Source organism: Phalangium opilio, unplaced genomic scaffold (assembly GCF_054372755.1).
Source record: "Phalangium opilio isolate 3A_F unplaced genomic scaffold, DU_Popi_V2 ptg000070l_1, whole genome shotgun sequence".
In the NCBI taxonomy this organism is placed as follows: Eukaryota; Metazoa; Arthropoda; class Arachnida; order Opiliones; family Phalangiidae; genus Phalangium; species Phalangium opilio.
Window position 1 is genome coordinate 7288672 of NW_028324182.1, and position 23098 is coordinate 7311769.

The 23098-nt window shown below is 37.6% G+C and overlaps 1 protein-coding gene across 29 annotated transcripts in view; it reads left to right on the plus strand.

The window, feature by feature from the left end:
• The first annotated feature begins 813 nt into the window (after positions 1–813).
• Positions 814–23098, plus strand: part of Mhc (myosin heavy chain) — a 34356-nt gene continuing 12071 nt past the window's right edge. For 2 of the 29 annotated variants that reach the window (XM_089842861.1, XM_089842858.1), the window contains exons 1-19: positions 815–1126; positions 2222–2365; positions 3243–3399; positions 4702–4729; positions 5682–5790; positions 6289–6381; positions 6453–6516; positions 6595–6693; positions 7619–7722; positions 10096–10353; positions 10438–10587; positions 11053–11223; positions 12509–12851; positions 12945–13000; positions 15238–15325; positions 16909–17026; positions 17932–18052; positions 22605–22741; positions 22865–22946. In XM_089842861.1, the coding sequence (XP_089698987.1) occupies positions 920–1126; positions 2222–2365; positions 3243–3399; positions 4702–4729; positions 5682–5790; positions 6289–6381; positions 6453–6516; positions 6595–6693; positions 7619–7722; positions 10096–10353; positions 10438–10587; positions 11053–11223; positions 12509–12851; positions 12945–13000; positions 15238–15325; positions 16909–17026; positions 17932–18052; positions 22605–22741; positions 22865–22946 (2529 nt within the window). In that variant the 5' untranslated portion in view covers positions 815–919. Of the gene's footprint in view, positions 1127–1647; positions 1789–2221; positions 2366–3242; positions 3400–4701; positions 4730–5005; positions 5103–5681; positions 5791–6288; positions 6382–6452; positions 6517–6594; positions 6694–7618; positions 7723–8534; positions 8642–9413; positions 9518–10095; positions 10354–10437; positions 10588–11052; positions 11224–11818; positions 11990–12508; positions 12852–12944; positions 13001–13203; positions 13292–13823; positions 13912–14366; positions 14455–15237; positions 15326–16908; positions 17027–17931; positions 18053–19040; positions 19162–20334; positions 20456–21266; positions 21385–22604; positions 22742–22864; positions 22947–23098 lie in introns of all 29 variants that reach the window. The other 27 variants (XM_089842860.1, XM_089842856.1, XM_089842852.1 and 24 more) reach the window with 25 other exon arrangements.

Sequence of the window (23098 nt, forward strand, 5' to 3'; positions counted from 1 at the left end):
CAAATTTGGATTACAATCGCGTCGCGGCGTCTTTGTTATTTTGGATTATAATTTTAAAGAGCTTCGTTTCAACGCGTTACCTTGGATTTACCCCGACGTATTTGACGTTCAAGGAGGAACGAATTCTTCCACGATAAGAACAATATATTTCTCTCTTATATTTAGATTTTAACTAAATTAAAAATTTTTTTTTAACTTTTAAACCCAAGTGTTGAAACGAATCTTTTACCTAACCGGTTCTGAGATAGTTTTAAATTAGTTTTTCTTTGCGAAATTTTAACAAACCTTTAACTAGTTTTTAATTTTTTTTTAATACAAACTAGAATTATAATCTTAGAGGAATTTTTATCTGAAGATTAGCTTTCAATTTAATTGAGCTTAAAAGTTTGAATATTTAAATTTTTTTTAAATATTTCTCGCTTTTGGTAGCGAATTATGTAAAAGAATTAGAAGTTTTGTACTAAATTGCACGGGTTTATAGTCATTAGATTGAATTAAAGGCAACGCTTAGGAAAAGGTCGGTGCTCTACTTTATCGCAAAATATAGTGCAAATACAATCTGAAATTATGATTATGAGAGCCCCGGGTCGATTGAGGACAGCAAATGACCTTTAAGAGCGGGACCATTGGATGAAGCTAACCTCGCCCTTCCATAACGCAAGAGACATACCACTCCTGAATGAATTTTAATGCGAAAAGAATAGAATTCTAGAAACAATTATACGGTTATATTCAGAAAGTGGTGTACCTCTTGGACCTTTTTTTCTTTGCGTACTGATAGGTTAATTAAATTTTGGTTTTTACTTTTACAGGAAAGCTCCAGGGCTGTTCCTACTCCGTTCCTCTTGTGTCGGAGACTTAAAAAGGTAGACGGGTGCGCGGAATTTCGTTTCGACTTTTTTCGATCAAGTGAACCAACATGCCGAGGGTTGTTAAACAAGTGGGAGATGATCCCGATCCAACTCAGTACTTGTACGTTTCTTTGGAACAAAAGAGGAAGGATCAGACTAAGCCTTACGATGGCAAGAAGATGGTCTGGATCCCCGATGACAAAGAAGGTTTCGTCTTGGGTAACATTGTTAGCACCAAGGGAGACATGGTCACCGTCGACTTGCCCGGCGGAGAGGTGAGATAACCTCGACAATTTTTGACCTTTATTGGCTTCCATTGCTCTAAAATACGCCATCTTAAGTTTCTGGCTTCTTGCCAGCTCAGACTATTTGCAGAGGCATCAGTTATACATGCAGTAAATGAAGTTTGAATTAGATAGGCTTAGAGTTGACCTTTAACCTATAGGCTTCGGCTTTTATTAGTTAAGCCTAGTTTTAAACTTTTGCTTCATATAGTTTTCAGAGTTATATTAGCTTTCCGAAATGGAAGTGACCTTTAACCTACTAGAAACATTCCTTGGCATAATTAGGCTTGCGGAAGTATATATGAGCTAGAGATTGGGCTTAGAGTTAGAGCATTTACAATTAAGGTTTTACCTTAACTTTTGTTAAACCTTAGTAGATTAGGTTTAAATTAGGGTAATATCCAATTTGAAGGCTGGCTTTCAGCGCTTAATTGAGTTAATCAGCATAATCTTCAATGCTATTTAGTGTTAAAAGAAATAAGTATGAACGCGTCGAGATTGTCGTTTTTCAGAGAATTTGTAAGAAAGATCTATTGTCTCAAGTCAACCCGCCAAAGTACGAAAAATGCGAAGACATGTCTTCTCTTACTTACTTGAATGACGCTAGTGTCTTATACAATCTGAAAGAGCGATACTATTCAAAGCTTATTTACGTAAGTTAATCGTTTCGAAAATTATTAACTCTTTCTTCTCTTTTTTTTCTTTTTTGTCCTCTTTTTGTCAATTTTTCCCGTCATTTTTTCCGCCCATGAATATCGATTCCGTTTTGATATTTTTCGCTGGTGATCGATTCCTATATAACCCCAAAAATCAAATGGTCCAAAACCGTAACCCAATCAACCTTTGAACCCTACCAAACACTATATAATCGACTTCGTATCGATATTTATCGCCCGTTTCCTATATACCACCCAAATCAAATGGCCCAAACCGTATCTGCCCTATGCCCGGTCAACCTTTGTACAAAATCGACTTGGTATCGATATATTTTGCCCTCGTCATCGAATCCTGTATCAAAAATGACCCAAAATCTCCCCCCAAACTGTGTCCCCTTCTTGTATGGTACTATCCTATCGCGAAAAACAGTCACGTACCGTTAAGAAGGATTTGGCTGGACAAGTCAATCCTCCCAAGTACGAGAAAGCCGAGGATATGTCCAACTTGACCTATTTGAACGACGCCAGTGTTTTGTACAACTTGAAAGAGCGTTACTACGCTCAGCTTATTTACGTAAGTATGGCCAAGCGCTTAACCCTCTCTGAATTTCAACCATAGAAGATGACCTCTTATCTCGAAGAACATCGAACTGGTTCTTTTCTATGGTTGAAAATTAAAGAGCTTTGATATCCGCCATTTTAACACTTAATACCTTATTTTACGCACGCTTTCACAATTAATTCGTACGCGGTGTCATATTGATTAAGTACAAAAGTATCGTGTCTTTTCGAAACGATCTTTTAAGCTTAATTAATTTGAAATTTACGTATAGCTTTGCAAATTAAGTAGCTCTAACCTTTTTTACCATAATTTTTCGCAAAAACATTTTGGCATTTTACGCATAAGAAAGAAAAAAAAACTGTTCAAAAATTTTCACAAAATTTTATTTTTAATTTTTTCGAACTTCTACCAAATTTTAAAATAATTCGTTTGGCTTTGAAGCTACTGTTAAATTGCTTTGAATTTAAGTAAATATTTTTAAAGCTTCGCTAAATTGTTCCAGAAAAAAAAAGACTACGAAAAATTCACTGCGTCATAGGAAATAATTAGGTTCATCAAGATGTGATTAAATAATTTGAATATTATTAAATCGACAAGATGTTTATGACACAGTAAAATAGACCAAAAATACCCCCATTACCCCCTACCCCAAACCCACTTTAAAGGATTTTGAACCCACCTTAGTTTTTAATGAAACATAAATATTTTGAAAGCATGACACGTTTTAAATCAAAAACACGTTTCTAATTGAATGTCCAAGTTGCAAATACTGTATTTGCCTCCGAGAGTTATGACGGGCAAGACTCTATTCTCAAAGAAACGTATTTTTGGTTCATTTATATCAATACATCGTTGTCTAATTTATTTTTGTCCAATTTCGCTATTTTAGACCTATTCTGGCCTTTTCTGCGTAGCCATCAATCCTTACAAGAGGTATCCCATCTACACGGCCCGTGTCGTTAACATCTACAAGGGTAGGAGGAGGAATGAAGTCCCTCCCCATATTTTTGCCATCTCTGACGGAGCATACATGAACATGTTGCAGAGTGAGTTCAAATTTGATCTAATACCAAATTTACGCCAAGACCAAATTGGTCAAGTCATATTGGGCATCTTTTAACATTGCTCCTTCTTCGTGACCAACAAAACAATAGTTAAACTATTAGCCAGGCATTAGGCCTAATTACGCATTTAAAACCATTCAACATCAAAGTATTTATAGGTAAAAATTGGGGGGATGGTATGGAATTCGTATACTCAGTTTAGACTAGCGCTTGACTTAAAGAATATGACCTATTCCGGATTGATATATAAATATATAGATATATATATTCTTGAGAGCATCTGGAAAAGTCCCAGAATGTAAATTCAATCTTTCTTGGCGCCTCCAAAGAGTTTAAAACTGGTACGATAGAAGTCATAGGACGCAACCTTTAGAAGACTAGACAAATAATTCGGTAAACCTTTTTTTAAAGCCCCATTTTAAGCCCTCAACTTTATCCAGAGTTAAGTCTAGTACGGAGGCGTGCTAAGAGCCAAAAAAAGTTTTCTCTTCTCTTAGTGTCTCGACTCATTATTATAGTATCTGGCAAGCTAAATAACAAACATCTTTGCCGACGTGGTTAAAACTATTTTGTGTCGGAATTTTTTTAGTCCTGTATCTCGCGTTGAGGAAGAGCGGGCGCGAACCATATATGGAAACGCGCCAGAGCTACATTTCTCTCTTTGCTCTCGGGCCTCTCTGGTGCTTGCTCCGTATCAGCATCCACGGAGCATGCGCGTTAGCGAAAAGAGGGAGTGAATCTATTTTTAGGCTAGCAGCCAACCCCGTACGCCAGTTATATAACACTCTCCTTTAGATTTTGTATAGATTTTTGGCTCGGTTATTTTATCTTTCACTCCATACGCTAAAGCGTTACGCAGAGTTTAGATATTTTTCTAACGTAATTAGGTTTAATTTCTGTCGACGCTTCAGTTGTTAGGGCTTAGAAGTTTTTAGTCATTTTGAGCGGAAAATTTCCGGGCATGGAAAAATATCCAGATGCTTTCGCAATTTTATCTATAAATAAGAACTGCAAATTTAAACATACTTATTTCTTCAATTCTGAAAGGGTCCAATATTTTGTGAAAATAGTGTTGGGTTAGGCCTAAATTTTAAAACATGGAGAGCCGATACATATTATTTTAAGTAGTTTAATAAATTCAAGAAGCTTACTAAGTTAAATTATGTTTGTTTTATCAATATTTACCATACTTATAACGTATATTAAACATATATCTAACTTAATTTAACCAAATTATATTTAGAATCGGAATCTAAATATTATTATTTAATTTTATCATTTCAGACCGTGAAAATCAGTCTATGTTGATTACGTAAGTTTCCCCAGAACGATTAGGGTCAAACTTAAAATATATATATAATGGGTGGTAAATTAAATTCGGTATTAAATATTTGGGAGGTTGTAGTATTTAACCAGTTTTCTGTGTGTGGTAAATAAGGTTAGGTTAAATTTTGACTTGTACTCTGAACTTGCAATCCTTTTCCCATTTTATCCTTTGATCCGATCGAATCTTCTATTGTTAATAATCGTTTCTTCCCAATTCTAACAACACCTACAACCAAAATCATATCCAACCACCAATCCTCAGTGGCGAATCTGGAGCGGGTAAAACTGAAAACACCAAGAAAGTTATTCTCTACTTCGCCCTCGTAGCTGCGGGACCCAAAAGGAAAATGTCCAGCGGCGTAAGTCCCCAAAAACCGCTGCCAAAAAGCAAAATTGAGAAAACTGCTGATTTTTATTTTCACTTTCGAGCTTTAAGCCGCTTTTGACAAATTTAGCTATTAAAGTTGCTTTATTTATTTTTGACAAAAATAGCTTTCGAAATTTAGGTTTTTTTTCATAAGTGCAAGTTAAACTTAATGTTAGAATTAACTAAGATATTATAAGTAGAAACCAGGAAAAAATTACTAGTAGATTTTTGTATATCGTATTTTCGCCTCGATGTTGTGTGGCTTCGCTGAGCTTTTTCTTACTCTAAAACTCTTTGCGTAAAAAAGCGTATAGAAACCAACAAAATACATACACGAAACCACGCGTAAATTAGGTTTAGATGAGTTTAGAATCCATCCAAATTATTATCCCATGAACCCCCATCCGGAAATCGCAATCCCACGAATTCCTTTACGATAATTCCAAATAGCCAAGTTTTCCTTCGACACCCGTCCTTGTTCGTAATCGTACACCTTATCCGTCACCGAAAAATACCGTACACGTTAGTGTTAGTGGGATATTTATGTTAAAATTGCTCATATCAACTATAGCGGAGAGTCTGGTGCCGGTAAAACTGAAAACACGAAGAAGGTATTGGCCTACTTCGCCCAGCTCGGTACCTCCACCAGCAAGAAAGAACAAGCTGAAGCTTCCAAGAAGGTATAAAATAGATTCCAAAAAACCCCCCTGTACTTGATCCCACCAACCAATGGACCAAGAAACCAATATTTCTCCTAAAATCCGAAAAGAAGACCCTCATCCATTTGTAGACATTTGACAGTCATTCTGTAGATTCTACGGACAGATATCAAGAGAAATTCCAAAGTTTATTACACCTTTTTCGTGTTAAAAATAATAATATTCTACACTTAGTATACTAAAGGTATTTTCAATCCAAATAAGCTCTGCCTAAAAAACCAATTAACTACTCTTTATTACTTAACCCTATTTGCCTGCATTGCTGTGTCGTCTATGCCTTAAATATTGTCCACTTATAAAGAAGTTAAAGGCTGTCTCCCACCAAAGTAAACGCTTTGGTGTTTGAGAAGCTTTTTAACTAAGTGTACGTAGACGTTAAGAAACGTTCGATGCGTGTTTCTTAACGTCAGATATTTGAAATTCCGTCTCTAATTCTTGTTTCTTTTTCGACGATTCTAGGCTAACTTGGAGGATCAGGTCGTACAAACTAACCCTATCCTTGAGTCCTTCGGTAACGCTAAGACCGTGCGTAATGACAACTCTTCCCGTTTCGTAAGTATCTCTTAATTACTAATTATTACGTTTAATTACAATACTTACGAGGGATTTTCTTTGGCGTTTAGGGTAAATTCATCCGTATTCATTTCGGCCCCACTGGTAAATTGTCCGGTGCTGATATTGAGAGCTGTAAGTTGAAAACATTTTTTTGTTCTCCAAGTTAGAGATGGGCCTTTTTTGTAATTGTGAAATTACTTTTTCCCCTAGACTTGTTGGAGAAGGCTCGTGTCATCTCCCAACAATCCCTTGAGCGTTCTTACCATATTTTCTACCAACTTATGTCCGGCAAGATCCCCGGCATGAAGGGTAAGCTCTTTTTAGTCCAACGCGTATAAGCCACCAACAATTTACACATTTACATCAAAACTTAATGCTATATTTCTAGTAATTTTTTTTAAATACTTTAATTTTAAAACAAACTTAATAGAGCCAGGCATACCAGCTTTTAGGCAAACAATTCTTTTGCTTCATATTTTTGTGCTTTTTGCCAAAATAACTCTTGAGTAAGAGGAATTCTTTTAGGAGCTTTTTCTCACGCTAAGCCATAGCCAATCGCTTATTTTGAGCCGCTAGATATCTTTTCTTTTTACATTACTTATTATTTAGAAATCAGCTATAGATACACATAAATCAAACGACAATTTAAAAAAATGTACATCTCTTGTCCCATATTTATGAAATTTAATTACGAAACCCAACTGAAAGAATCTTACTCAGTTGACCCAATTTTTCCCGGGGGTCCCTTCTTCCCAAAATCAATCGATTGCAATTGCCGATCGCCAGAATTGAATATCATGCCAGATAATACTTATTTGAGGATATCATTGCCTGATTATTTTATCAAATAATCGAGCTAGATCGCCAGGATATCAAGTCAGGGTTCAACCAATTCGATAGTTTTATGGAGTTACCCCTCAGTAATATAAATGTAAATTTATTATATTTTAACGATCGCCAGGATCGATTATAATTCACATTACAAAAATATGTAGTACAGAAACTTAATCGATTAATATTTCGAAAAAAGTATTTTATTTTTATTAAATCGATTCGTAAACCCACCTAATTAATTATCCCTACCGATGCCACTGCTCTTCCAATACGAATCCATTCCTCGTTTCCAATAATCGGGGAATTCGAAAACCATCCGTCCCATCAAAAACTTTCCTGGTTAAGTTTCCGATATTGATGATCTATTTCTTTATCCCCCCGATATTACTTAAAAATTCAGAAATGTTGCTACTTTCGGACGATATCCACGATTACTTCTACGTGTCCCAGGGTAAAACTGAAATTCCCGGAGTAGATGATGGAGAGGAAATGGAATTGACCGATGTGAGTAAAGATAAACCTCGGCGGAGACGATCAGTCTAATATTCCCCTCGTGAACCCACGAAATCAGTGTAATCGTCTCCCCACACTTTACCATCCTAAAACCGTTGTTCAGAATTAGTTAAGTACTAGGATGGTATACTACTATATCGGTCATAGACGCTGCGATAAATTTGAACCGACACACTCTATCAAAAGAAAAGCCGTGGTATTTCTCCTTGAAACGCAGTCCTGGCGATTACCTCTCTCTCTCTCTGCACCGAATTTCAAATGACACAAATCAAATCCACCCTTTGCGAACTTTGCTCGAGTTAAAAGATCCCACCTTGTCCGAAGAAAGTCCTGGCGATTCAAGTATCTGCACAGTTTGCCCTCTGCATTGTATTTCTTATAAAACGTCCCGTCTTTAGGCCAACTTATCCTATCCCCCCCCCCATGAAAACTCTGCACAGGAATACAGCCTTTTAAATCAGATCCAAATCACTGGTTTTAAACTTATTTTTGAAAAAAACCCTCCCTCAACCAAAAGCATCCTGAATATTATAGCCTAAACTTCAAGGTAACTTTTTGAATCCCTCTGAAAGAAAGTCCAACAGCCCAACATGACCAATCCCAAAAGACTGCGGCACGTTACAATATTGCACAAAATTAAACTGACCCAAAATCATATCTTTAAACCGTACCAATTCTTACCAATCAACCAAGCAAATGTGAACCAAAAACCAATACCAATTATATCCTTGCTCGAAATTTTGATGCCAAAAAATATCTTGTTCTCTTTCCACCCTCCGTGAACGTTTTTTTGTAAACGGCAGAAATGCTTCTCCTCGACGGTAGTGTAATTACCGACTACCACTACGTGTCCCAAGGTAAAACTGAAATCGCCGGCGTCGATGACGGCGAAGAAATGGAGTTGACCGATGTGAGTGACGCGATATACCCCCTGAATCCTAAGCATTTACCCAAAGAGCCCCTAAACCCCTGGTACAACTTTTAATACCACTACAAAGTAATACAATTACAGTCTGAATACTTTAATAATAATTACCACCACGAATAGACCGAGATAGTTTAGACAAAAGTTTGAAAAATATTTAACCAAAAGCCAATCTGGTATTTCCGAGGCGTATTTGAATACTTTTTTTACGACATGACGTGACACTCCCGTTTATTGGATGATGTCGCGAGTAGAGAGAGCAATATGATCCACGAACCAACCATTTCCACCACCAATTCTTAACGCCCTACGTAACTAAAGGACCCTCTTCTGTAATTTAGTATAATTGCCTTACCCACAGTCCAGTTCCATCCCAGTAGACACCTAATTACTTGGGATTAACGGGAGCTGATACTCTTAACCAATTCTGCTAACAGCGCACGGCGCACCTAACGTAAGCCGCGACGCCATACTTTCCTGAAGATCTGGTAGACGAAACTAACCCCAAAATGAACGTGTTAGTTCAAACCTGGGGTTGTCTCGGACTACTACCAATTTTAGAATGTTGCCCGCACGCTAATTCGAAACTCTTCAATCTAATAATTTTAATCTAAAAACACCCGGAATATCTTACACCTTACTACCATAGTTACGTAGAAAGTCGTAATTTACCCTTTACTCTAACATTGACATTTTTGATCCTATTTACCCGTCTCCCTGATTGAATACTTGTCCTCTACTTACCCTGGATGATCAGAAATGCTGCTACTCGGTAATGACATCAACAAATACCACTACGTGTCTCAGGGTAAGACCAAAATCGAAGGACTCGATGACGGAGAAGAAATGTTGATCACCGATGTAAGTTCTAGACAACGATTTCAAAATCTAGCTTATCATCGTCGTTTAAAGTAAATTCGCTTGACTACGAATTCAATTGCTCTGATCCAAAAATTATCGAGGAAAAATGCGAAACAAAAACGCTTAGGAATTATTGGTCTTGGCTAAAATTTCCGTTGATAGTTTTCAAAAAGTCGCTTTAGTATGTAGTAGTATTCGTCCGAACGCTTTTAGTTAAAATCTAACCCTCGTCGTTTCCATGCCTTGTCCAATATTTGTTTACTAACAATCGTTACGTAATTTGTTTAATTAGGTATAATATTAAGTTAACGTTTGTATTAATGGGTTTTAGTTTTAGTGCTAGATTTTTATAGTTTTAATAGAAATGAGTGTCTAAAGGGTAAAAATATTTTTTAATGGGGAAAATGGGGAATGTTTTAGAGCTAGAGGATGAAGTATAGATTAGTATGATGTGTAGCAAGATTTAGCGGTGTTTTGTGTTCGTTTCTTCTAAGAGTAGATTATTCAGGAATCGGTGTGTTGTGATTTTGTTGGCTTGTTGTTCGATTTCTAACACGTTTTGCTCGAACGAAATGTAGCAAGCTTTCGACGTCTTGGGTTTCAACGAGGAAGACAAGACTAATTGCTACAGGATCACCGCCGCCGTCATGCACATGGGTGAGATGAAGTTCAAGCAGAGGCCGCGAGAAGAGCAGGCTGAGCCAGACGGTACCGAAGCCGGTGAGAAGATCGCCCACTTGTTGGGTCTTAACGCCGCCGACCTTTACAAGAATTTCGTTAAGCCGAGGATAAAGGTCGGTAACGACTTCGTCACCAAGGGAATGAGCAAGGAGCAGGTAATTGTCGCTTTTAGAGAAAATATATCCAACTATACCGAGAGATACGTACTTATCGGAGCGTACTTTTCCACCCAAAAACAGTGTCAATACGGAGGTGGTGCTTTGGCTAAGGCTATGTTTGACAGGGTCTTCAAGTGGCTCGTTAAGCGTTTGAACGAAACTTTGGACACCAAGCAGAAACGTCAATATTTCATCGGTGTACTGGATATTGCTGGTTTTGAGATCTTCGACGTGAGTTCGATTCCATCCCGAATTAAATCTTGGCGCTTATAGCGAGTTTTAGCTTAAGCTTATTACTTGCGAAATAATAGGCCTATACAAACGCGTTGCGATGTATCGTACGACTGTAGACAGTCAAGAGTAATTTACAACTAGAAGCGCTGATAGGTTATAAATATCTGCTCAGTTATCGATGGATACCACTCAAACCTATCCTTTAAACACCAAGAATGTTTGACCCTTATTTGACCAACCATCTTTCAAACCAACGACTCAACCATTCGAGTTACACCAGTCCTATCCTTATGGTTCATTTACTGATCCCCCGTAGATTCTTGATTCCTTGGCTAAAGTTAGCATCGTAACACCAATTCCCAAACCTCAGGCCTTACTAAAGTTACCATTTTGACCTATTGGCCCACACGCTTCGGTCCTTTTGTCCTTAGACCATTGACCACGCATTCTTTCCCAATTCAGTTCAATAGCTTTGAGCAGCTATGTATTAACTTCACGAACGAGAAATTGCAACAATTCTTCAACCACCACATGTTTGTACTCGAGCAAGAAGAGTACAAACGCGAGGGTATCGATTGGGAATTTATCGATTTCGGACTCGATCTTCAAGCTTGTATCGAATTGATCGAGAAGGTAGGCTCTCAAAGTTTCGAGGCGTCGTCATACACATAAGCATTAAAACCGCTCGCTATACGTGTACGCTTTTCATAGGTCACTAGGCTAAAACGTTGACTAATCGTATAGACAACCTATAGGGTAATTGGCGATAGAGCGAAATTAGTTCTTACTAGTTCAGTTTAACTAAATTGTTATTAACATCAAGCTTCTTCATTTTCTTTTCTACCAATTTTTTTACCTAATTCTATACCTAATCCACAAAAACATTTTTGAATGATACCATTTTCGCATGTTTAATATCACGATTTTTTAACATCGATTCAAATTTTATTGAAATATCGATTCCTCCTACACACGATTCCCGAACGATATTATTTTTTTTACTTTTTTTTTTAATGGCCCTTCCTCAATATTATTATTATTTTTTAAATATTCCAAAATGTTTCGAATTGAATGATCGAATACCAATATCCATCCGCCGTTTTAAAATTTTCAATTTTCAATTCCCCATTATTGTTATCCTCAAATTTTTGACGGAAAATCCGTACAAAATACCCCCTTTTGGCCCATGGTATTATTACCCACCGAATTTGGCCTTACCAACCAATAGTTCAACGGTTTCGAGCAGTTGTGTATCAACTTCACCAACGAGAAGTTGCAACAATTCTTTAACCATCACATGTTCGTTTTGGAGCAAGAAGAGTACAAGAAGGAAGGCATTCATTGGGAGTTTATCGATTTCGGAATGGACTTGCAGGCCTGTATCGAATTGATCGAGAAGGTAAAACCTCGCGTCAACGACAAATCAAACACCTTTCCCCCCATTTCTCCTTCATGCGCGAACGAAAACTTACTCCACACGAACCAGCCCTTCGAGATACGTTCCCGTCCCTACTTTGCCCCCGAAACGACCCAGAACTGAGGGAAATGTTAAATGGAGGAATCGTCTTCTAAAGGACTATTTGACTGGGTCATTTAATCATTTCTGTTGGTGTCCTATTTGTCCGCAATCTAGTTCTGAAACTTACCATTTAGATGCTTTGTTGAATCTAACCCTTTTCACAATATTCACCGCAAAAAATTGACGTAATCGTTACGGTGGCTATGTGTATGGTTGTTTTCAACAGAATGGTTCTTTGTGAGAACTCGAGTTTTGGCTATACCGTTACGATTACCGTCAACGATTATGAAACGTGTTTATCGATGAGTTATCATTATATAACGATCGATAACCTCGAAAGATACCGATCCTTTCTGATGGTCCTTTTCTCGTCGTCTCTTTCTCTCGAATAAAAATTAGCCCATGGGTATCCTCTCCATTCTCGAAGAGGAAAGTATGTTCCCCAAGGCTTCCGACAAGACCTTTGAGGAGAAGTTGAAGAACAACCATTTGGGCAAGTCTCCCAACTTTGAGAAGCCCAAGCCACCGAAGCCCGGCCAGGTTGCCGCTCACTTCTCTATCCGCCATTACGCCGGTACCGTCCCATACAACATAACCGGATGGCTCGAGAAGAACAAGGATCCCTTGAACGATTGCGTCGTCGACCAGTTCAAGCACGGCACCAACAAGCTCTTGGTAGAGATCTTCGAGGACCATCCTGGTCTCGGAATTGACGACAAGTCCGGCGGTGGCGGCGGCAAGGGTAAGTCCACTTTACCAATTATTTCAAGTACCCGGTCCCATTCCTGAGATATAACGCCAACTAGAAAATAAATTGTTCTTCTTTTATTAACAGGTGGCGGTGGCAGGAAGAAGGGTTCTGGTTTCCAGACTGTATCTGGTTTGTACAAGGTAAAGCCTCCTTTTTTCCGCTCGGGACCAACCTTAAGAAATACGCGCCACGCGCGCTTTGCAACTATTTATTGTAGCAGTTTAATAATTTAAGATTTTATTTAAATCGGAAACTATTGGCTAATTGAGAAAGATAAGGAGCTCGCGCTTTAATCGAGGTCAGTCGGAAAATTGATATTATTCGATATTGACCTACTTTGTAGGAACAACTGCAAAAGTTGATGACGACTCTAAGAATGACCCAACCTCATTTCGTCCGTTGTATCATTCCTAACGAATCCAAAACCCCAGGTATTCCTTGGTACCTTTTCTAACAATCTTACTTACTTAACCCCACGCTTCCCAATTCTCACACTAGACACCTAATAGACACCAACCAAAATACCTTATATACCCACACACCAGTCCTTAGAGACAACTCCACCCTAGTCAACCGAACCTTACACCAAACATATCCCAACTCTCTCAACACCTTAAACTTCCTAGAACATCGAATTCGTAGTAGTACCAAAAATCTTCATGGATTGTTTTTTCCCAAAGACTCGCACAATGGGCGATATAATGAGACTATTTAAGATCAGTTAACTTATTACTATGAAATTAATTTAAAAAGGTTCAGTCTTTAAGTTATTGTTAATAATGAATGCTTAATGTCAATATTCGAAACTAGACACTAGTCTCGATGCACTGACGCTAAATGTCTTAATCTTATATGATCTTCGTTTACTTCAAATGCCAAGGCAGGAAATTAACGCTTATAATTTAACTTATTTTACAATTTTATAAATTGTCGCTTTTGTCGTTACTCTCGCTCGATTTTTAGGAGCAATTGAACAAGTTAATGGCAACTCTGCATTCGACTCAACCCCATTTCGTTCGATGCATCATTCCAAACGAAACTAAAACTCCAGGTACTCCATTACTACCCCAGAATCCCTCCAGAATTAATCCTCGCAACCCTATATACCAGAAAATCCTCACTATCTTAATCTCTTCTCTTCTCTATTTCACACCACTGATACAAATATACATTTTTCATTACGAAAATGTATTGGGTGGGTTTCAGGGTCAAACCAAAAGACCGATACTCATACCAACCCATTTTAGCGACTCTTGGATCCTCGCAAAATCTGAGCCCTTATGGTTTCGTTTTTTTTCTTTTTAAAACTATTTTTACTGTTTTGAAATACTTTTGCCGGGTACTTCCCGCCCAGCTCCATTTTTCATTTTAGCTACTACGACCGTGTTTTTCTAATTAAGTTTATTTAAGGACTAGCTACCCTAGATTGCAATTATTTTGATAGATTTTTAGTTAGAGTTCTTAATTTTTGTATTTTTTTCCCCATCGGATTAAACTTATTCTTAGACTCAACTTAGCGAGCTGATGGCAACACTTCACTCAACCCAACCTCACTTCGTCCGCTGTATTATTCCAAACGAGGTTAAGACACCAGGTACACCCCCATTTACCAGACCCCCCCCCCCAATAAAATCCTTTCCCAAATCACCCCCATTCATGATTGGTTGAATTAACGAAACCTTTGTTTAAATATATATTTCATATTCATCGGTATATGTTTAAACGAAAAACTTCAACTTAAACCATCAAAAGTCGAAACCCCCCAACGCCAACGCCAATTCTACCCCCTTAAGAGAGTCGTATCAAAATGAGACACGCGTCTACGATATCGAAAATATGAGATCGAGCTACTCTTTCTCGTTGCTTCTAGCTAAATCTGCCTATATTAACACTTAAAAAAAGCGCCGCTATGCGTAACATCTAGATATAGTTAATTTTATAATATCTTAATTGCGATAACTTTAAATTGGGGCAGATAGTTTTTAATTTCTCTTACAAGTATCGCTTCTTTCTAACATCGCAATTGAGTATTATAATTATTGCCGTATTATCAAAAGTAAATTAATCATACCAACCCTGAAGTTATCAAAATCGGTATGTTTTATATTCTGGTTTACTTTTGATAATTAGAATTAACTAATAATAACGCGGTAGAAATATCGTAATTATATATATATACATTATATATATATATATATATTATATATACATTAAATAACATTTAAGTAGGATAAAACGTACTAACTTAGTAATTTAATTAGATGTGTGGCACTAATTACGATTAACCGAAAAAAGCTCTTAACTTTTTGCTGTTTTATTTTTTGGCCCCGCCCACTTCGAATCTCTCTCTCTCTCTTTCTATACCCACATCTTATAGGAACAATTGAACAAGCTGATGACAACTTTGCATTCGACTCAGCCCCATTTCATTCGTTGTATTATCCCCAACGAAACTAAGACTCCAGGTAAAGGACCCCTTAGGAACCCCCTTGAAAAGCCCCACTGTCCCCCCAGAATTCTCTCTCTCTCTCTCTAGGCCTCCAGACCAAATGAATTTAGACATTCTATATGCTAATGCCAAGCATCGACCTTTGTCATTTCGGATTTCTCAACCCAAATGGAACCAGATTACCAGAATGAACCAAACTACCAACCAACATGTCCCATAATTTTATAAATATAAAACGGAACCAAATGAAACCCCAGTTGATATAGTCCCTTTCGTGGTGGCCCTATTATCCGGTAAACAAATTGGCCCTAGTCCCCTGTACCCAAATATGACAATGCATTGGGATTACCAATTCAAAATCTTATCTTATATCCAGCTCCAAATAGAACAGACTTCTCCCATACACGCATATGTTCGAACCATATTGAACCCTCTCTACCTAGTTATTACTACCCTCTGTTGACGCTTGAATCATACGTGTTCCCAAGTTAAGAGTACCTGTGTAGTTTCTTCCATAGCCAATAGTCTCTGAGAATTTCGTGGCTGACTTTTGGACGTGCTGATAATAAATCCTTAATTCCTGCAAGTCTCCCACGAAAATTTCAGAGCCTATATCAAAGAGGTAGTTAAAACCCTCGTGGAATGATTAGATTCATTTGTCTATAAAAATTTATTGTTTAATGAAATTATCCTAACCCGCTCGTTATTGTTCATATATTTTTTTCTTTCTTTGTCTCTTTCTTTCTGATCCTACCTTTTATCTTTGTCTTTTGTCTTTTTGTCTTTTCCAAACGCGTATTTTTGGTCGCTGTTTCGCTCTTTTTGGTTTTGTTGCTATTTTGCTTTACATTTAAAAAAAAAAATAAACGGCAAAATAGGAGCAACTCATGAAGTTGATGACTACTTTGAGAAGCACTTCGCCGCACTTTGTGCGTTGCATCATTCCAAACGAAAATAAAACGCCAGGTAAAGCGTTGAATATCAAAATTTTTAAATTACCTAAAACATAATTTGTCAGGTACAAATTGTGACTTTTTGCCAAACGCACCAAATAATTACGTGCCACTATGTTTTTTGTGCATTATTTTCTCACCGTATTGTTCGCCCATTAGCCCTGTATACGAAAACGTTAAACGTAGAACCAAATACACATGTTTTGATACACATTTTATCAATAGTAAAGTCCTTTTTCAATCTCACCTAAAAACACACGCACAAAATCACTGTCCAACGTTTTCCCTATAATTTGTTTTTGAAAGCACTTTGTGAACCGTTTTTGTCGTTAGAAATCCCAGTAGAATTTTTCCCAAAACACTGTTTTTTCTTTTTTTTTAACCACAAACCACATAAATCACATAAAACAACCATACATCCAATTTCCTATCCTCTTTTTCTGCTTTTTTTCTCTTGATTTCTTTTCCCTCTTTCTTTACGATGAACTCGTTACGCTTAACGATACTAATTTAAATCCCCAGTATCAACTGGAGTCGTTAAGTTAGCGATCATCGGGACGATTTCATTTTAAGGCTTTTTCTAATCCTTTTTTTCGTTCAATTCGCAATTTTTCGTGCTTTTTTCTACGTGGCGTCGCAACTCCAGGTCTCATCGATTCTCACTTGGTTATGCACCAGCTTACTTGCAACGGTGTACTTGAGGGTATCCGTATTTGCCGTAAAGGTTTCCCCAACAGGATGATGTACCCTGACTTTAAGCAGCGGTAAGCTTGGAAAAAACCACAACTTTTATACTTTTTATCTTAATACTTTTAAGTGACTTTAATTTAACCAAAAGGCGCTTAAAATTACATTAACTTTAGGCCTAACCATTTTACGCGTTTACCAGGAGTGAGTATTCGAACCATGGACAACTGAACGGAACCTTTAATAACCAAATCCGAAAATTGAAATTTCCAAAACATTTCAGCCCAGTTTTAAGTTTGAGTTTTTTTGATTCCTTGTGGTTTGAACCCGAACATTTCAAGTATCCAAATCAAACCTGAACCTTTCTGAATATTTGGTTGAACCCATTCGAACCCGCACTGTTTTTACGATATTCCAAAAGCCCAGACATCAACTTGAGGGTGTGTTTGCCAAGACACGCTTTACGGGAAATGCATTTTTCCCACATGACACCAATGCCCATTTCTTGACCGAGATGAAGGCTTCTGCCATATAAACCTAAAGTTTTGAAAACCTTCGGTTAAGCCAAGTTCAATCCGACTGATTCAGTGTGCCCAGCAAAGATTTTTTCCAAAACCACGTCGGTTGAACCCAAAATCAAATGTTTCAGAATACATCCCACACTTGCATGTCTTTTTGTTTTTGTCTCGATGTGGCCAAAAACAGACGTTTCACTCGAAAAATCCTTACAATTCGTTACATTGGCATGACTTTTTTGCTTTTGACGCGATGTTCGCAAGAACAGATATTTTTCACACCAATACCCTTTACAGTTGAATGAAATTTTTGTTTTTACCACAAACTGAATACTCTCTTCGAACCGTCTTCTAGCTTAGCTAAATTTTTGAATTTTTTTTCGCGAATTGTTAGTGAAATCGGGCTTAATATTTGAGCGCGATTTTTGGGCACCCTTAAACCGGTAGTAACGTTTTACCGCGTTTAGATACACTATTTTGGCTCCCGCCGCCATCCCCGCGGGTTGTGAGGATGGCAAGGACATTGCCGCAAAGGTCACCGAAGCTATTCAAATGGACCCCAATGACTACAAATTGGGTCACACCAAGGCACGTATAGTACAGCCCCTAAACCCTTTGCCCCAGGTTCAAAAATACTCTACCCACATTTGCCTCAGGTTCAAAAATACTCTACCCCCTTTTGCCTCGGGTTCAAAATACTCTACCCCCATTAGCCTCAGGTTCAAAAATACTCTACCCCTATTTGCCTCAGGTTCAAAATACTCTACCCCCATTTGCCTCAGGTTCAAAAATACTCTACCCCCATTTGTCTCAGGTTCAAAAATACTCTACCCCCATTTGCCCCGGGTTTTGAAGGTCTCTACCTTTTTACTTGAGAGGTGCACCATGTAACTGCTGAATCACACAAAGATAGTTAAGAAGCCACATGCCCTTTGAAAATATATATTCACAAAGAAGTGCCTCTTTAGACCCATTAAAACCTTCAACAATACGTTTTGGTGAGCTGGTGAGGTTTTGCCAGAACCTTTAGTCTTATTCCATACACCTAACCCACCTTTCACCTCCACGGATGGCCAGGGTAGAAAACATAAGGCAATTTAAACCAATATCGGAGCCTAGCTAAGTCACCAGTCAGACTTGACGTGTCTAACGTACGTCACAACGTTTTAAAATAGACCAAGGTTTCAGGTCGTTACGATTTGTTCGGGTTCAGCCGATGAAAATTCTTGGTTCAACGTATAGGTTTAGGTTCTACAGGAATGCCGAATACTCTCTTCTCACGCGTCAATTCAGAGACAACTAGTCTTATCCTAACCAGATTTTTAGCTTTCGCAACGCTACGCATATGACCTATTGACCTTTTCACCTTTCCTCTTTATAATCTTACGCTTTCTCTAATAAATATCCAAAGAAATACTAGAATTTCTCACGGACGAGATACTCGTAGCATCCCTCGTGATTAGGCATACGGTTCCTGACGGAATTCAATACTACGTTTATAAATCGAGTTAACGGATACGCGAAGATACCTCGTGATTCTCGTCTCTATAACCCTATAAATTCTTGCCACGTCCAGATACACTATTCTGGCTCCAACTGCCATTCCCCCTGGCCCTGTTGAAGGCAAAACCATAGCCGAAAAAGTCACCGAAGCTATTCAAATGGACGTAAATGACTACAAATTGGGTCATACTAAGGCACGTATTGTACCCAGACCACGTCCCCATCTCTTCCACACACACTTCTCAGATCCGAAATATAGAAATGTAGAAAAGTAGTGACCCTACGGTATTACCCACTCCCCCCCCACCGAACCCAGTAGAAAATCCCTAAGCACAGACTACACACTAAGGGGATATCATATTTTGTTACCATATTTTAAACTTTTGGTTGGTAACTTGGTAAGTCAGTTTTTTTCTACAGTTTTTCGTTTTTTTTTCTACCAATACCCAACCAATTTTTGAATGACACGATCTAATTTTGAAAATCCACTAAGAAAATACCACCGTTTTTGTTTTTGTTATGATGATCGTGCCCTTTTACAAGAAATATTTGTAAATTTTTGGTAGTTAACTAACCCGAAACTGATGATGGCTTCGAGTTAGTTAATTTTCCTTCTGTTAACGAATGAAAAATTTACAAATCTCTTTTGTTAAGTCCGTTATCCCCATATTTTTGTTATTAAAGTAGATACGTGTAGAATTACCCCCATACACCCAATTTCCTCGCGGTTCGGCGTACAAGATAGGCTTTCGTTTATTAAATTATTCAGAAAATTCAATCCGCAAACTCTAAATTTGAGATCGGAAAATTTAGATACGGTTCTCTGGCGGCTATAGACATCAATCGTGACGATGTAGACGATAGAACAGCCGCCGATTTGATCATTCAAGTCTCGGCCATCGATCAGATTGAATATAGATTCGGTAGATCTAAGGTACGTTAGATAATGAACGATATTATACTCGATAATTATCGTTAGTAGATTTAGAAAACGTTATCGTCTACGCTCGGCTATTTATGTGTAGTTATTCTGGCACGTTTTATATTTACAAACGGTGTTTCGAAATGTTTTCTCGTCTGATCCGGTTGATCGATCGTTTCAAATCTGTGCCAAAATTTAATCGTTCCGCCAAAAACTCGGTTACGCGACCGGTTATATATTTTTTGGAAATTTATCAAAACCAATTTTGGATGTCTATTTTCTATAATTTTTTTTCTTCTCACTTTTCTACGCTTTTTTTATCTCTACCAGTTTCGCTTTTGACTTAAAAATTTTTTGAAATGATTAATTCGGGAAAGTTATTTTTAAACTTTTGGCGGTTTGAAATTTTTGTTTTTCTCCAATTTTTCCGGTCAAATTTAATTAGCTACGCCATTCTGGCCCCGACTGCCCTTGGTAGAGGATTTATCGAAGCCAAACCCGCGACGGAAAAACTGATGGACGCCATCAAATTGGATCCAGGCGATTTTCGTTTAGGAAATTCAAAGGTAAACAAACGTCAGGAGGTGAAACCCAACTAGGTCATTAGTAGGGAAACACCCCTCTAGACACTTTGTTTACGTTTGGGCGAGACGCGGGTCCTATCGTAAAAATACCCTCAAGATGGCTACCATCAGATCTTCGTTAAAGCGACGAAAGAGACTTAATTCCTGTCCCTAATCTTGAATGGTAGTCATCTTGTAAGCTACAGCCAAAACGCGCTTTTTTTTTCTCGCGAAGATAGTGGTTTTTTGCGCTTTTTATCTCCGTGCGCATGTTCGAATTTTGAGCTTCTCAAATATGTAAATTATATTTATTTAAAACTAAACCGAGAATCGAGAACAACGCCGCCGCCACCGCCGCCGCCGCCTTTGGCATGAAATGTTCCTATATTTGTTTTATATCGAGTTCTGTCACTTTAGCATGCGAGGCTTTTGATCGATTTTAGTTTTTCTTTTCGATATTAGACCCGAAAATACAGTCTTCGTTTCCCCCAATTTTCCTTTCTGCAGTTGAAACTCGACCAATGCAGAGCGCTTAAACGCTTTTCTAACGCAGAAGCTCGTTAAGAAAAAGTTACGATAATCTAATGAGGAAATTGAGATGATAACGATGAAATATTCATCGTGATAAATAGCGTATTTATCGCGATTGATGATTATATTTTATCGAGTAATTTCGATCAGAATCGATATTAATCGAAATGATTATCGTAACAGCGAGGAGATAGTGAATGAGTCAGTGGATCTATCTCAATCTATGGCTAGTAGAGTTTCGACTGTATCTTGTTTGCTGTGTGTTTCTCTTCCCTTCATTTAGATACGCAGTTCTCTGTGCTGCATTGAGTAAAGAGTATTTGGGAGGTCGGGCAGCCAGTGAGAGAATCGTTAACGCAGCTGGGCTCGACCCCAAAGACTATCGGTTGGGGGAAAATAAGGTAATCACTCTCTCACGCGCGGCACACCCAAATATTGGCAGCAATTCAATTAATTAGATCAATTTGACGATTTTGATACAAATTTTGATAATTTTTTTTACCAAAATGGAATATAGATTAACCAGAAAAAAAAGTCGCAAAATTGGGGTGGTTTTGAACTACAAACGACCAAAAATATTTATATATATATATATTAGAAAACATTCAAATTCAAAAATCTTTAAACGATAGGTGAACTCATTTTTCACTCGCTGCCCAACTTATTTTGCCCAAAAGAATTTTTTGTTTTGCTTCAGCACTTTTTGGCTGTTTTTGACCGCTTTATTAATATACCGGGTGCTTCTACGCCTACAGCAAAAAAACAACAACACTGGTGACATCTTCAACAAACGCTTAGATTACAATTACAAAATTTCCAGTATATAAATTAAGAAGTAAACGGAAAGTTTAGACTTAAAAGATGAATTATTTTTGGGAATGAAGTCCAAAAAACCGACACGTACTGTGGCATGATTGCGAGCAGCGCAGAATACCGTTCGTAGGCGCAGAGCAGCCCCCTGTATATTTCTTTTTTTTTATATATATATAAAATACACAAACGCTAAGAATATATTTTTTTGTAATATATTTTTGTAAAATTTCGCACCCATTTTTTGTTTTGTTTTCGTCCATTTCCATACTTCCCCATACCCCATTTTTTTACTTCCGCTTTCTATCTTTATATTGAAATATTAAGCTTATATCAATGCTAAGCCGCTTTACGCTCTCGCCCTAAAATGACAAAAGGTACGTGATTGAAAAAGATTTAAAAAAAAACCAACGTAAAATTCACTCTGAAAAAATACAAAACCTTTGATCCAAAACCACCCCCTTCTCTTACCAATTTCAAACCAAAAATCACCCCCTGATTCTTTTTTTTTCTCTCTACTATTTTTGAACCAATTTTGAATACTTTTCTTGCACCAAAATATTTTAATATTAAACAAATTTTGGTAGTTAAGTTTTTCTTTTAAAACCGTCAGTAGTTATAGCGAAAAATAGTTTTGAGCCATTTTTCTCCTTTAAAATTTTGACAAAATATTCACCGTATTTGTTTTGGTGCGGGTAAAAATTCGAACAGTCTCCAATTTTGTCTTTGACGAGCAAATCAAATTAATACATTTTTTTTTGTCGCCGATTTCTCGTCGTTTCGCGCTATTCTTTTAATTTGGAACGAATAGATTTTCTTCCGTGCCGGTGTCTTGGGTCGTCTCGAAGAGTTGCGTGACGAGCGTTTGAGCAAGATCATCACTTGGTTGCAATCATGGATCCGTTGGTATCAGTCCAAGAAGCAATTCCAGAAGTTGAAGGAACAGAGGTAATTATAATTTATTTATTCTTTTTAGCTTAAATCTAAAACTCCCATTCTCTGATGTCTCTGTAAAATTAAAATTTAACATTTCAAATACTAAAAAATATGTTTCTAATTATCTTCCTACAGAGTTGCCCTTATTGTCATTCAACGCAACTTGCGCAAGTTCTTGCAATTGCGCAACTGGATGTGGTGGAAATTGTACTCCAAGGTAATATCAAAAACAATTATTTACCATATTTTATTCGGGGTATCGCGTTCAACCGGCGCCATTAAGCTCTCTTTCACCTCGCTGGTTGCGAACTTATCACCCAGGTTTTCGTTTCGGACGAATTATTGAAACAAGTTCTTAATCTTAAAGCG